We start from the raw sequence: 14,345 nt of genomic DNA, 5'->3' as shown, positions 1-14,345 counted from the left end.
ATCCCGTCGACCCAATTCAGATTGTTGCTCGCTCCTCCTTGAAGTTGTAACGTCATAGGTTCGTATTGAAAGCACATGAAACTCTCATCGTAGTCCAAAGCTCACTCCTTCTTCCATTGTTCAAATTCGGTTTCAAGATGCCTCTTCAGCTCGGCAAACTTGTTGCCAAATTCTTGTCCACAGCGCCAACAGACAAGTCCTTTGGACAGGTTTGCGTTCTGGAAGGAAGTGCTGCGTCGTTTGTCATCCCCGGCGAGCGGGTAATCGTCAAGAGGGATGAAAAAGGGCGTGTTGAAGCTGTTGTAATGCTTCCGATGCTTGACCTTATCCGAGTGCATGTCACGCGAAATGATGTGCACGTGAAGATGGTCCATGGAAGGGTGGGCATGCATGCCGATACGGATGTCGGACAGGTAATCCCGGCCTTGTGGAAGCTGGTCGAAGGGGACGCCTCTTTCCATGGCTTCATTGCGTGCTTTGCTCGACGCAGAAAAGGTCGACAGCTTGCGTTCGAGCTCGGCAGCAGCTAGGTTGGCGGCGCTGACAGCTTCATGTCGCATCATGGCAAGGAAGCCCTGATCTTGGAATGCCTGATGTGGGTGCAGGTCGTAATGAGCGGGAGACCGGGGGAGGAGTAGAAGATGTACGGTGGCCTTGGGGAAGCCATCGCGAATCAGGACCGTGTTGTCCGTCACACGGATGACTTGCTGTGGGAAGCGGTCGGGATGGTCAATGTACTCAAGCAATGCACTGCTCCATTGTGACTTTGCTGTTTTGGCTCCCGGTTTCTTGGTTTCCTTGTGCGAGGAGGAACGAGCGCTGACTGATGACGGACCCGTGGAAGCGTCTGGCTTGGCTGCTTTGGGCTTGGGCGCCATCAGCTCTGCAAAGGCATTGCGCTTTTTGCTTTCATGCAAGCCATGGCTAACTGGTGCTACCTTGGGCTGGGCGAAGTCTTCTGGGTCTTCGGCAGCTTCAGCCATGGTGTGCGTGCAGACGGCAGGTTTTCTTTCCTGGCATGTTCTTTTTCTTGGAATCGGTTGTGGACTGGATGACGCGTGTTTGCCAGCTGGTACGCGCTGGGTGGCAATAGCCTGGAGTATATGCAAGCGGCTCGCTTTTCCCAGTGTGATCATGAAATGAAAGTCGCTTGGAAAGGTAAATGGGTCGGGCCGTCGGGGAGGCCACCGGCAAGGTTGGTGATGCTACTTGCAAACGGCTGAAGTTGAGGGCAGTTCGATGAGTGACGTTGGAATTGGCGTGACTGGGTACGTCTCTTTCTGGCGACGATCGAGCGGAATCCACTCCGGTACTCATGATTGGTCAGTGCACCAGTTTTGATGGAGTCGCCCCCAATGACCAGGTGGGGAACCCAATGGCATCTGGGCTCTGGCGGCTGGATCTGGTGCAAGTGTTAGTGCACCCTCGCCAGATGCTCCTTGAGGAAAGCCCAGGGCTAACGACATGTGAACAGAACTTTGACAAGGGGACAAGAAATACATTTTAATCTCGATAACGAACTACGTGATTGATGGGCAATGTGAAATCTTGAAATGGCGTTGCTTCTGGTGGTTCAGCAGTAACGTTCATTTGCCGATTGTCCCGAGTCCCACCAACCTGGAAACCATATTGTTCTTCCATCGTCATCTGCCCTATCATTATTTGGGCTTGCAAGAAACATTACCATGCCGTTGGGCTTTCCAGCATGGCGTCTCATCCCATCGCGAGCATGAATACCATCCATGATGGACAGATTCAAGGGTTCATCAACATCATCACACGTTGCATTCTGGGCAGCACCTGTTAGTCTATGGGCCTACTCACAGTTTGGACGAGCTCAGTATTGAGTCCCAGAAGGAAGAGACCATCTAGTATAAGTACCTATCTGTTCCCAGTCTTTAGGTTTTCTCGTCCCCGTCTCAAATAGGAAATGACATTTGCATTCAGCGACGTTAGCACTCAACGCCTTGAACGGAACATAACCACAACGTTTGCGAGACCTCTCTAGCAATATGGGAAACTATGGAGTCTACCCAAAGCAGTTTTGTCCTTGTATCTCCGCAGAACAGGATTCTTATGGAGTCACAGGGCAGCAGTCACGATATTTCGTCTACCGAGAGCAGTTTTGTCTTGGTGTCTCCGCAAGACTGTCCTGCTATTGATTCTTCGGGAAATAGTCAGGTTGACAATTCTACCGAGAGCAGTCTCGTCATCATCGAAGATTACCTTAATGTTAACCCACTGCCCCCCTCAACACCCGGGGAATACTGTGGCATCCATGAGTGGGAGATACTCAAGTCATCCAGCAAGGGTGCAACAACAAGCCAGTTAGTCGCTGCGCTTGACATCGTCACGGACTTACTCGACAAGGAAGACATCCCTTATGCCGTCATGGGAGGTTTCTCTCTCCAACTTCGCGGAATGCAGGGTGTTCGTCGAAACGTCGACTTGGCGGTTCCGTTATCCATCCTCGACGCTGACCAGAGTGCATGGCTTACCATCTTCAAGGATGAGCTGAGGTAGGTAGGCACCACAAGCCTTCATACAATCATGCCCAGTGGCAATTTTGGTCCTTGGGAATGCCTAAATATTCGGCAGCGCCTTTCCCGCCCCACCTGGGAATTGTCACTCACTCACAATCACCCGCAGGATCCTTCGCCCGTCAGTTTTCCTCTCAGGAGTCAAAAATATCACAAAAAAGACCCTCTTTGTGCAGATGGGTACTGGTGGTAATCCTAATAACAACGTCGACAACGACAACAACAACAACGACGACAATAGCATCAACGCAGGTACTCGTTGGGTGCGCGTCAATTTTTGGTTTGTCAGCAGCCATGTCCATGAGCAGCACCCATCCAACTACAATGACAGTGACAGTGACAATGACACGACCCAGAACCAGAACCAGAACCTTAACCTCCACCAAGCCCACCTTCCAGTACTCTCCGACTTTGAACACGAAAGGAATCTCGTTGCATTTTCCTCACCCCTCTCCCCCAACAGCAAGCAGTATTACTGTCTAAAGCTCATTTACATCCTTCACAACAAGCTTTGCATGATCAAACAACAGTCATCGTCATCATCATCTTCCCCTTCTTCTATTTCCTCTTCGACAAAACGAGACATAGCCGACGTGTCATACATCCTCTCCATGTCCTCCTCTTCACAACAACAACACCTAGCAGACACTGCAGACATGGAAGAAGTAAGTCACCAAGTTAGGTATATCATCGACATCCCCATGGACCTTCGCACAAATTTCGTACAATGTTATAATGTCATTTCTCCGAACGACCTCATGACGGATTTCTTCGCACGGGCGTTGTGGGTGGGAGGAGAAGCAGAGGGGGATTACCTTTGGGATAGATGGACAAAAACGGCCGTACCTCTACAAAAGAAGAGCAATGGCGAGGGTGAGGAGGGGAGCAAGACATTGGAGCCGGGGCCGGGGCCGTGGCCGGTGGTACCTGAGAACGACAACAAGGGAGGAGGAGGATCATGGTTTTGGACAAGGTTCTTTCGTCATCGATGAACATGACAACGCCGTTCGACGTAGAAATTCGCCAAGAGCACCTCGCTCAGAATTCCACGCTGACCGTTAAGATTTGTTTCGAGGAAGGGTAGGAGAAAAGGAGATGATGAAGATTACGATAAGTTCAGGGAAGAAAATCATGGTGTAGGTAGAGGTAGGTAGGTACCTAGGTAGATATACCTCGCGTATAAAAGTTGAGGCCCTGCATAACCTTGACTTGATGTATTCTCGCTGCGAAAAGATGGTTGATATTTGTTTCCTGATACCTAGCGTACATGTAGAGAATGGTAGAGGTAGACAAGTATTTCCAGCCGCCCACAAGATCAGACTGACCAGGGGCATAAATCCAAGCCAAAATATGAAAACAAAATGTGAGCGACATCTTCGTGTTCTACATTACTCGTCAGGTCTCGAAACGACCATCTTCACCGTGAGGTCAGGGTTAGCTACGTCTTCCTTGGTGGTAGTGATCGATCAAATCAGATCCCATTCCTTGTCCAAAGGTGTATACTGGATTGAGGCACCACCAGCTCCCATCATCAAACATTGCCAAGTACGGTCGACAAGATGACAACGGTCCTCGAGCTGTTGCGGGATAGCCATTCCAGGAGGAACCGCCTCGTTTCTTACATGATACGGGACTGGGGAAGGATGTTCCCTATCATGAAAAAAATGACAAAGGTCCTCGAGCTCCAGGGGGATGGGCATTCCAGGAGGGATCCGCACATCTCCCGCATATTTCGGGGATCTCTCATCCCACAGGGCCGCGCAGGGGGCAGATACCAGTTGGTGAACAGTAGGTACCATCTGCGTGTTCCAAATTCCCTCGTCTTCAGGCTCTTCAGACTCGGCCCGGGTACTCGCCTGCATGGTTTCATTCTTCTTCTTCTCGGCACAATATCTCTGTGCTTTTTTGGTTGTTGTCCCGCTGTATCGATAGACATACTGTGGTCGGCTTCGATCGAGCTGGTAGAATTTTCTCAATTCTAGAGCATAGCTGTGTTCGAGCTTCTTTGGCCCTACGTTGTAGGCATGGAGACTAAGAGGACGGTGAACAGGTGTCAGTTCCATACTAGCGGTAAAACCTGGTCCCGGTAGACACCGATGTTGTAGAGGCTATTGCAACACCACCATAGAAAGGGCTGGTACAGGCAGTGAGATGAAGTGGGGGGGGGGGGATAAGCACTGAAGATAAACTTACTCAGCCACGGTATCAGACGAGATCAATTGGCACCAATCTAGCTGCTGAAGAGCGTCAGGGGTGGAGGCAAAGACGTAGGCGACAACCATCCAACGACCGGTCAACCATTTGCCGTCCTTTGCTCGCTGTGAGAACACGATTCGACGAGTACACTTCAAGTTGGGGTATCGCGCTTGATGAGAATTATATTTGCATCCGAGAATGGACTCGCCAGCTGCACCATCCGGTATCTGGTAGTCCTTCCAGTGAGCTAGGCTGCGTACGTCTTCGTCATGGTCTGTAGTGGTGGTTGTGGTGCCGGTACCGGTATTGGCAGTCATCGTCGAAGACTCTTCAAGTTGCCCGAGCTGCTGCGGAAGGTCGACAAAGTAGTGACGTAGCTCAACAAACCATTCGGTTGGGTTGGGGATGCACTCTGGCTTCTGAAGGATCTCCTTGGGAAAATGGAACGAGACCATAAGGTTCCTGAAATCTCGGACTGCTGGTTTTGGTGGCGTCGGTTTCGTGAGCAGCTGGATGTCTTCAAGTTCCGTTGCCATCGTCGTCGCACTCTGCTGCTCTCTGAAGCATGGGAACAAAGACCAGATCCAGCTCGCTGAGGCTTTGTGGTTGTTACTTCTTCCGGCCTTCTCTTCCAGGTACTTCTTCTCGAGTTCCCACTCGAGACGTTTGTTTCAGTCGTCCTTCGATGGGAAGTATCCCCATCCGAGAGGTCCGAAAGGCTTTGGCAGGGTCTCCCACCTGTATGGCTTGGAGAAGATGCCATGTTTCATTTGCTGGAAATCCCGCTTTCGGTCCTGGCAACTGCCGCACTGGTTTGAATCAGGGCAGGGTTGGGGGCACGGGTTATCAGGGCAGTCGAATGGTTCATGTTTGTGACACACCATGATGGGCCAGAGTAAGATGATCAAAGTTGTGGCGATGTCATGATTGTAGATCTTGCGAGAAGATGTTGATGGGAAAAGCAACAGGTTGTGGGTGAGAAGAGTTTCGGGAGACGGAGGAAGTTTTGAATAGCTAGGACAAGGAAGGTATTTATACGTTTTGAACAGATAATCAAATCTGGTTATCTTCGACAACGAAAGAGGGGAAGGCACGTTGACACCTTTCAATGCAGAACCTTACCGGCCAAAGTTTGCATGAAAGATGTGCATACCGCAAAGGCGCAGGCCTTATATTTTTAAAAACCAGAAAAAAACCAGGCATCCTACGTAACCCTACCGCGCGCATTTGGGTGTCTTATGTCCGTAGAAAATGGTGAAGGACATATGTTGACAACTCGAAGCATTGTACTCGTCAGGGCTTGAATTGCCTGCCTTCCCAATAGCGAATGCATCAATCCCTTTGGTGCCGTGTCCGTTTGACCTAGTATACGACGGAGAGACAGAGCGGGAAGGTATTGACATACATGCAAAATCACCGTCTTAGATAAAATCCACAAGGAGCATACATATTGTATTGTGCTTACAAACTATGCCCGATTTTCCTTGATTCTAAAGATCAAGGCCCGGTTGCTTGCGGTAGGCTTGGACGCATGAGAACGCAGGCCTCAGGTAGCGGCAAATGCACTTCCAGTGAGCAATACAAATCTGCCACATTTGAGGGGAAAAATCAGCAGAAAAAAAAAAAGAAAGAAGGACACCAACAGAAGGCCGCTAGCGGACCAGAAATATTAGAAGAAAACAACCGGAAGTAACCATGGGAGGATTAATTACCAAGTGTCCTGCCTGCATACTTTTCTCTGCCTCAGCACGTCTACCGTACATCTCGAAAATAAGGGGAGAGAAGACTGGTAGGACTTAGAATTGAGAGAACACGAAAATGACTACCCAGGTACCTACTGCATGTTATTCCTTAAGTCAACATTCCTTCTTCATCCACACACTGATGCCAGCTCACCCAATGTTAGATGTATTGCAAGATGCATCACAATGGATGGGAATGATGATTTGTTAGAAGAGACAGATCAGCTACCTGCTGGAGGGGATCGGTGGCTATGGGAGCGGCGATCAATGAGGCAAATATTTTGTAAAGGGGGAGATTCTGGAACGTGAATGAAGCCATTCCAGATTGAATTTACTATCTGCGTGACGATGACTACCTAGTGACAACGACTATCTAGTGACAATGACTATCTGAGTGACGATGAGCAGAGTAGTGATGGTGGTAATAGTGGTGGTTGGATTGTTGATTTGAAGAGGAAGAAGGAAAGAAGACGAAGGGGAGGAGGGAGCCCTCGATATAAGTGAATCCGTCCATGGTCTTGGCTTGCCTTAATGGTGCCTTGATGCTGCATGAGTGCAGCGCTGCGTAACATGCGCGTTGAGATGGCAAATTAGAGAAAACCGCGGACCCGAACAGGCCTGTAGTAGAAAACCCGATCGCCTTGGTGGATTGCAACCATCCCAGTGACCTAGGATGAGCGCGAGAAGGAACCAACCGGGCAGATGTAAGACGGTGACATGGGCCAAATGGTTGAGTGCCGATTTTGCCAAAGAAGGTGGCCACATGAACCGGGGTTCGGTCCATCGACACAACTAAACGAGACGCTGAGACAGCAGTGATGCGGTAATCAATACACCTTGATAACCAACATGTGTGCCTGTTCTGCTGTTACGGAAATGTTGGTTTTGCCGGGACGCAATACCACATGTTAAGGAGAATGGTGACCACGTAAATCAAGGTCAGCGTGTCGGTGCGGCTGAACAAGGCGACAAAGTGTCACAGGATGGCGAGAAGGTGCACCGACTGATGGATCGGCTGGGGTATGGTAGAGGTAATCTTGATCCTGGTTGTGTATCCCATGCACATGGGCCGCATTGTATTGTGGTTGTTTATGTGGGTGATTCGAACTCGACCTCTTGTAGCACCAGGCAGGCGAAGGCCTGTAGCCAGATTTGGATGACTGGTGGTAAAATGACAATGGATCCCACAAGACATCTCAGTCTGGTGCTGCCAACTAGGTAGTGGATGCAAAAGGGAATATTTACCAGAGTGGCATTTGCCATTGATACATCTCCCAACTCTCCCATTCAGCTCCGGCGCGCGGGATGGTGTCATTGACATTCAGGAAATCACAGGATTTTACCGATCGCGGGGCGGCCATTAACATGAAATGCAATGCAGACCTGTCGATTTGAATGGGGTTTTCGACGGGGGCCAGGGTGGTAATGGATGTGAAATTGGCAGACTGGCTGTCGTTGTGTTTTCTTTCTTGCCGTTCTGCCTGTTCTGGGCTTGGTAGTAATCGTGGAGATCTAGACGTTAGATACCGAGAAACAAAGTCGTTTGGGGTCCGGTGTGTTGAGTATCCTCCATCCTGAAAGTGACCAAGAGATATGGCGTTACTTCTGCATGCGGTTGGTTTCGGTTGGCTGTAACCTCGTCGTGAGCATCACTATCGCATGGGTGTACTGAATGGGCCTGAGGTAATTTGCCTCGATCGGCCCTATGAATTGACACTCGCGGATGAGGCGGCCCAAGGCGGGCTGTGCTGTTTGATCCTGGAGCCCTGGGCAAGGTTGGATGGTGTCAAATCTGAAGAGTGTGATGCCATGAACGGTCCAGCTTCATGCTCATTAGCCTGTCCTCCTCTTCTATGAAACATGGTAGACGGAAAGCCAGCGGCATGTTTGTCGTTTGGCAGCTGACAGTTGACGTCGCAACGATTTGTGTGAATGGATGGTGTCAGCTCGTGCTGGTCACATGTGTGAGATACTGGAGGAACAGGGAAATGAGTGTGTAGGTGCTGAGCCAAGTGTATTCGCGTCTTGGTGCTGGCTGTGTCATGGCGACAACTGCTGTATCATCAGTTGGTGAGGTTGTTGATGTCCATTCGGTCAATTCCTTCTCTTTGTGTGACAAGAAAGAAGAAGGCAAAGATGGGTGGACCGGGCGCAGTGGCGATTGGAATAGTCCGAAGAGAGTGTTGAGAGAATCGAAGAGTTGTGTCGTTGGCGACAACTGTTATATGAACTGGTGAGGTTGATGTCCGTTTCAGCGAATGTTTCCTTTGTGTGACGAGAGTCAAGAAGGCAAAGATGACTGGACCGAGCGCGATGATGATTGGAACGGTCCGAAGAAAATGCTGAGACAAATGGAGCCGAAGAGCTTTGCCTGTGTGGTTGTTAGATTCCTTGCAAGGGAATGGTCAAAAGGGTAAGTAGAGCATACCTGAGCAATGAGAATGCCGCCATTGCATCCAAATGCCCAAAACTTCCCTTTTCCTGTATGAACTGGCAGAAAAGATTCCATCCATCACCCTGCACATCTCCACACAATCCTTCCAACATCCTGCCAAAGATCGTCTCAGACGTGCCTACCAGAATATCCACGCAACCAATGTCTTCCACAACCAAATTCAGACGTTCGGCCCAAAGTATTCACCCAAGCAGCCGCATCCTGGCCATCTCATCCAATATCCTCCCAAAGAAGTCTTCCTGCAAAATGAGCGAACCAGGGCAAAAGAAAAACAGCCACCCATCCAGCGTCTTGGACAACCAAATCCCATAATCCATTCCAAAACATGCTCCCCAACAACAGCACCTTGCCATCCCAACCAATATCCTTTCCCAAATCCCCATCAATGAGTCCGCCCAGAGCCTCCTCGTTGGAACAAGACGATTGACCTCCACCAAATCCAAGACCCAACATCCTCTAAGTACAGGCTGCTCAGACTAGACCCAAAGTCTCCTAGATACAGGTTCCCGAAGCCACAAAAGTGTAAGTGAACGCAAAGTTTTTATTTTTTTTTATTTTTCCCCGGACAGAACCCACCCTGAAGGGCAACAACCCCGAAGGGCAACACTGCATTCAAACAATCTGGTTAATGATACAACAAAACAATATGCCATCCGCTTACCTCCTTTTCCCACCGGCTGCGGCTAGTGGTTGACTAGGTCATGCGAACCACCCGGGGGGGGATGGTCCCCACAGTAGCCCTAGCCTCCGGCTTGACCACCAAGTACCAGGACGGATCCCTCTTGGCGTCCTTGCCATTGGTGGCATCATCGGAACCCCATGCGGCTTCCAAATCCCGGGGGGCATCCACCCTTCCCGGCCTCTGACTGTGTCATCTGTTAGCTTTCATCAAAGTGCTGGATATATCAAAGTGGAATGAGAGCCGTTGAGGATCGACTTACAAAGGCCAGAGGGGGACACTCTGCGGCCGCAAGGCGAGCCAGCCAACCACTAGCATTGCGGCCATGCAAACTGGTTTGGCAAGCATGCCGGCGCAACCAGCGAAAAGGGGGCCAAAAATATAATCTTTGATGAAGGTCGTCATCTTGGCTATATAACTAAACTATCGCTTGGGTGAAGAGGAAAAGAAAAGAAAAGAAGACCTTCAAGTGAGCGGGGGACGGTTGGATCTAAATACCTTGGGCGCCTTGAGATCTCAGGGAAGCATCCTCTCTCCTCACCCTCCTCAATGTCCAGACAGATTGCTGGTTGCAGAAGGTGATGGCATGGTACTTTCGCATCATCCCCGTCGCTCAGCATGAGCGATTTAGGCCCGAAGGTAAGTAATCTCCGGACGCAGTCAACCCAAACCTCTTTTGAAGTTCAGTTGACAGTAACGACTGGTGGATGCGGAAGGGAGACTGGGTCTATTTGCAACATGGAGAGCAAAAAACGTCAACTTCGGTAGTAACAGTTTGTAGAAGATGGAAAGCATCAAGAGGTTTTGATCAGATCCAGCTGCATGTGATTGTCAGCGCCTGTAGAGAGGTGGTAGTGACTGTGGCGGGTCGGGAAGAAGACAGGACATGGCTCCGGCTGGTTTCAATGTTGGCAACTGCTTCGAGGGGCATTACCGTTCCGGGATCATGAAAAGAGGGAAAGAAGTGGGAATGCATCGGCAAGAAGGGGATGACATGGACACTCAGACATGGTGCCTAGAGGTAGCAGGTGATCCCCTGAGCTTCCTGCCCCTGCCCGTGCTTCGAAGCTGGTGGTATTGAGTAGGTTGAGGTTCTCAACGCCAACAGGAAGCGGAAGGTCAAGGAGGAAAGAAGTATCACGGCCAACTTCAACCTGTCCGTCGATCAGTCTCGGTGCCACAAGCAGGTGCGCTTGATGGGATGGGTAAGGTAGGCAGTCACCTAGGTGGTTTGGTGACTGGAAAAGCGTGACTTTCACTGTAGGGTGCTCTCGCCATTTCCAAGCTCGACTGTTATCAGTCGTGCCAACGGTTGATGACCAAACTCAAGGGGTGACGTGACCAGGCATACCTCGTGTGCCAAGTTGAAAGAGGAGCCGAGTGCCGTGCTGTAGCTTGTAGACTTGGACGGAAACTGAAGGTGAATGGAGAGGTAAGACCGAGTGTCCTGGACCGTCGACTGTGGGCAAGTGTCTCTGGACGATGCCCATTCCTCAAGTGGAGGTGGGAACAATGGACATGGGTTGAATGAGATGTGCCCTTACCACAGTTGGTGTATTTTTGTGAGGGTTGGCGGTAGCCCGGTAACAACTGGGAGACTTGTTGGTTGGATTCCATTCCGCTCCCTTGCACCCGACCCCCGTCGTCTTCAGGGGCAGGGGCCAGGCCGCCCTTTCCTCAAACACCCAAGAGTCCAGAGGTCTTTCGGGAATTCCTTTGTCGTGTAGGTATCTACAGCACCTACCGTTGATAAACCAACGCAACTGGTCGGAAGTCACTCGCACAGCCCAGCCGGGAGGAAGTCGACATTAGCAACCTGAGTAAGTTTCCCGGCCCAACCATGGAAGGCTTGATGTTCCAGATGGACTCACCTTAACTTCGGCATTCGCCAAATGTACTTTGTCATCCATATTGTTACCTGCCGCCAACCCTCCTTCCTCCATTCTTTGCCCACCATCATGCCTCCAGAAATTGCTTACGACGCCCTGGTAGGCATTTACAGGTCGTTGAAGTTTGGCCAGTGATAACCAAGTGTACAGGGAATTCCCCTCGGATCACCACTTTGCAGGACCTTTTTCTATAGCAGAATACGTCTCTGCAACCGTTACCGAAACCCTGTTTCTGCTAAAGCCACCTATTTCAAAATGTTTCCGTTGGCCTTGCACGAAATGCACGAGAAACATCAACTCATCGTGGAAGGCGGCCTTGGCTCTAACTGAGCGTCCAATGTCCAGCCTAGGTACCTCTAGATGTACACTTACCCAAGTGTACACTCTTTCGATGGTCGACACTGGGATCCTTCTACCCAGCGCCTCGCTCCAGCCCTTTTCCCCCCTCGCCTTCCAATCTCGAAGCCGTTCTCATCAGTTGCAGGTTCGGATGAGACGACGTTATCAATGTGAGCAGGAAAGGGCGAGGAGGACTTGGTTATTTTCCCGTCGAAAATCACATGTCGAAAGCATCACGGCTGGGTTAGAACTGACGCCCAAGGTTGCAGAGGAAGCCAGCCCGGAGAATGGGATGAGCGACAACCACACCAGCATCTTTCAGTGACTCGCTTCTACGCACACGGCAGTGGCAGTCCAAGCGGATGATGCCATCTTCGACTACCGCCAACAATTTAGCTGGTACCCGAAGGAAGTGATTGAGTAGGAAATGTTTCAGGTAGGTGCTGGCGACGTCGCGAAAAGCCACAATTTCGCCATATCATCGTCGAGAGAACATCGCTTCCCACTCTCCGTCTGCTCAGCCGTCGCCTGAGACTTCCACTTCCCGCCCCCCGCTCGTCACATTCGGCCAATGTCTTCACCTACGCTGTGCTTTCTCCTGCTAATCGGAGCTCGTTAACCCTTCCCGAATCCACGGTGCCTTCCCCGCGAGGAAGCACCAGACAAGCACTCCATGGGGCCGCCCCGATTTGCTGTTCGGGGGAGGGAAGGTCGGAGTCAGAGAGCGCTAATGGGCAAAGCAACGGCGATATTGACTTTACCAGGCATGCGGCGAGCGAGATGCCCAACGACTACAGTTGCGACTCGAATCATACTTGGACCAACATCAGGGAGTAACGTAGAGCTGTTCAGCTGTTGGGGGAGCCACGCGGACCGAGTGTCACGCCTCCCAGGGGAAACTAACATGCACGACAGAAGGCTGGATCTCTTTGCAGGAGGTCGATAGTTGTTAACTCTGCCAACCCAGACCAGGACATTGAAGCACCCCTTCAACTACAAACTCATGCCGACGGAAGCAGACCTAACAGTGTAAGTAGGATGGGCTGATCTTCATCGCCTTCCCATGTCACCATTGAGCCCGCAACCTACTTGGTACGAAGGGACGGATACAGTCAGTAGATAGATGACTACAGTACATAAATAACAATACATCAATCTTCGAACATCACCAACCAGTCCTCTCTTGCTAAGGTACTTGTTGCGGGGACAAGATGCCCCGGTTTAGTGACTTTCTCGTTTTGTCATTAATGCTCACCTCTTCAGCAGTCCCAGCGCTTCCACATGCTCAAGAAAACTGTCCCTGCAGTATTATGAACTGTTAGTACCTAGTTTCTCGTGTTGTCTAGCTTGGCCTACGCAAGGGAATTGGATCGAAGTCCACCTCCAAGCGCACGGTGTTTGTAGGTAGATACCAGCTACCTAATAGGAGACGCTTGTCGAAGCGGCCCAATCGTTCATCCATGTCGGGTGCTGTTAACATATCGGCCAGAGCTGTTCGATACAATTATTGAGCAGCTCGAGGTCCGTAGACTGACTGTACACGCACCAAAGTTTTTTTTTCCTTTTGGCGGAGATTTGGTGACACCTCCAGGTGCAAGAAGGAGCAGAGAGAAAAAAAAGAAAAAGAAAAAAAAGAGAAAGACTCCCAACTGTCCTTCTTTTTCCACAAACGAGACCAGACGAAAGAGAATTCGGCCAAAATATTTAGAGAGAAATTAAAATTTGTCAAACAATGTTAAAGTGTGTTAATATCTGATATACAACCGTTAGCCAAGAGCCCGATATCAAGGACAAATCGACAAGACACCGAAGAGTCTAGTCTGTCAAGCTGTGAACAGCTTTTGGGAGGACCTAGGAATGGCCTTGAGGGCAAGTGAGAAGAAGGAAAGTAATGAGACGAATGGGAAACCGTCTTGGTGCTTTTCAGGCGATGTCGTGGTCTTTCTTGGTGATCAGGCCGGGCTCCATGCAGTCCACGTTGATTTGTCCTGGAGGAGAGAGAGGTAGTGCAGACAGATTTTCCCGTATGTTTGTTAACCTGGGCTCTTTCGGGAAAACGGAGTGTACGAAGTCATGACTGAAGCCATACAACATGTATACATACATGAACGTGCGTTTTTGGTTTTTTATTTTATTTTTTGGTTTTTTCTTTTTAAAAAAAAAAAAAAAGAAAAAAAAAACCTGGTCATGATGATGATGCATCACATATGCCAGCCTCGGGAAGCGAAGGTGGCGGAATGGGAGGAGGACTTCAGTTATATCATCACCCAGTCCGAAATATATCTTACCTTATTTATCTCTTGGACCTGAAGATAGATGAATGCGCGTGCTCTAAATATGCACTCCGGACGTGCACTGGTATTAAAACAACTTGCATCAAGAGAAGAAGTCCGTACAATATATAGCGGGAGATGACAAGGTACCTGGAGAACCGATCAATTTCCTATTTAATTCGCCCATTCCCGCTCACATAAATATTCCTTTTCCTTACCCTTTTCGCTCCAC

The 14,345-nt window shown here is 50.0% G+C and overlaps 4 protein-coding genes across 4 annotated transcripts; 1 reads left to right on the top strand and 3 right to left on the bottom strand.

The window, feature by feature from the left end:
* Positions 1-101: 101 nt before the first annotated feature.
* Positions 102-1,136, bottom strand: SMAC4_04695 (uncharacterized protein; the record flags this gene model as incomplete). Its single annotated transcript, XM_003346474.2, has 1 exon — positions 102-1,136. The coding sequence occupies one exon, from the start codon at positions 1,134-1,136 to the stop codon at positions 102-104; it is 1,035 nt and encodes a 344-aa protein (XP_003346522.2).
* Positions 1,137-2,022: 886 nt separating this feature from the next.
* Positions 2,023-3,532, top strand: SMAC4_04694 (uncharacterized protein; the record flags this gene model as incomplete). The annotated part of the gene is made up of 2 exons (XM_003346473.1): positions 2,023-2,519; positions 2,650-3,532. 2 exons carry the CDS (start codon positions 2,023-2,025, stop codon positions 3,530-3,532), a joined length of 1,380 nt encoding a protein of 459 aa, XP_003346521.1.
* A 474-nt stretch (positions 3,533-4,006) lies between these two features.
* Positions 4,007-5,359, bottom strand: SMAC4_04693 (uncharacterized protein; the record flags this gene model as incomplete). The annotated part of the gene is made up of 2 exons (XM_003346472.2): positions 4,734-5,359; positions 4,007-4,571 (listed from the first exon to the last, which is right to left on the bottom strand). Exons 1-2 carry the CDS (start codon positions 5,270-5,272, stop codon positions 4,007-4,009), a joined length of 1,104 nt encoding a protein of 367 aa, XP_003346520.1. The 5' UTR covers positions 5,273-5,359.
* Positions 5,360-9,616: 4,257 nt separating this feature from the next.
* Positions 9,617-10,017, bottom strand: SMAC4_04692 (uncharacterized protein; the record flags this gene model as incomplete). The annotated part of the gene is made up of 2 exons (XM_003346471.2): positions 9,617-9,799; positions 9,875-10,017. 2 exons carry the CDS (start codon positions 10,015-10,017, stop codon positions 9,628-9,630), a joined length of 315 nt encoding a protein of 104 aa, XP_003346519.2. The 3' UTR covers positions 9,617-9,627.
* Between the last annotated feature and the right edge of the window lie 4,328 nt (positions 10,018-14,345).

This window comes from Sordaria macrospora, chromosome 3 (assembly GCF_033870435.1).
Source record: "Sordaria macrospora chromosome 3, complete sequence".
NCBI classification, from domain to species: domain Eukaryota; kingdom Fungi; phylum Ascomycota; class Sordariomycetes; order Sordariales; family Sordariaceae; genus Sordaria; species Sordaria macrospora.
Note: the sequence above shows the minus strand (reverse complement) of the source record. Positions and strands in the feature narration are given on the sequence as shown.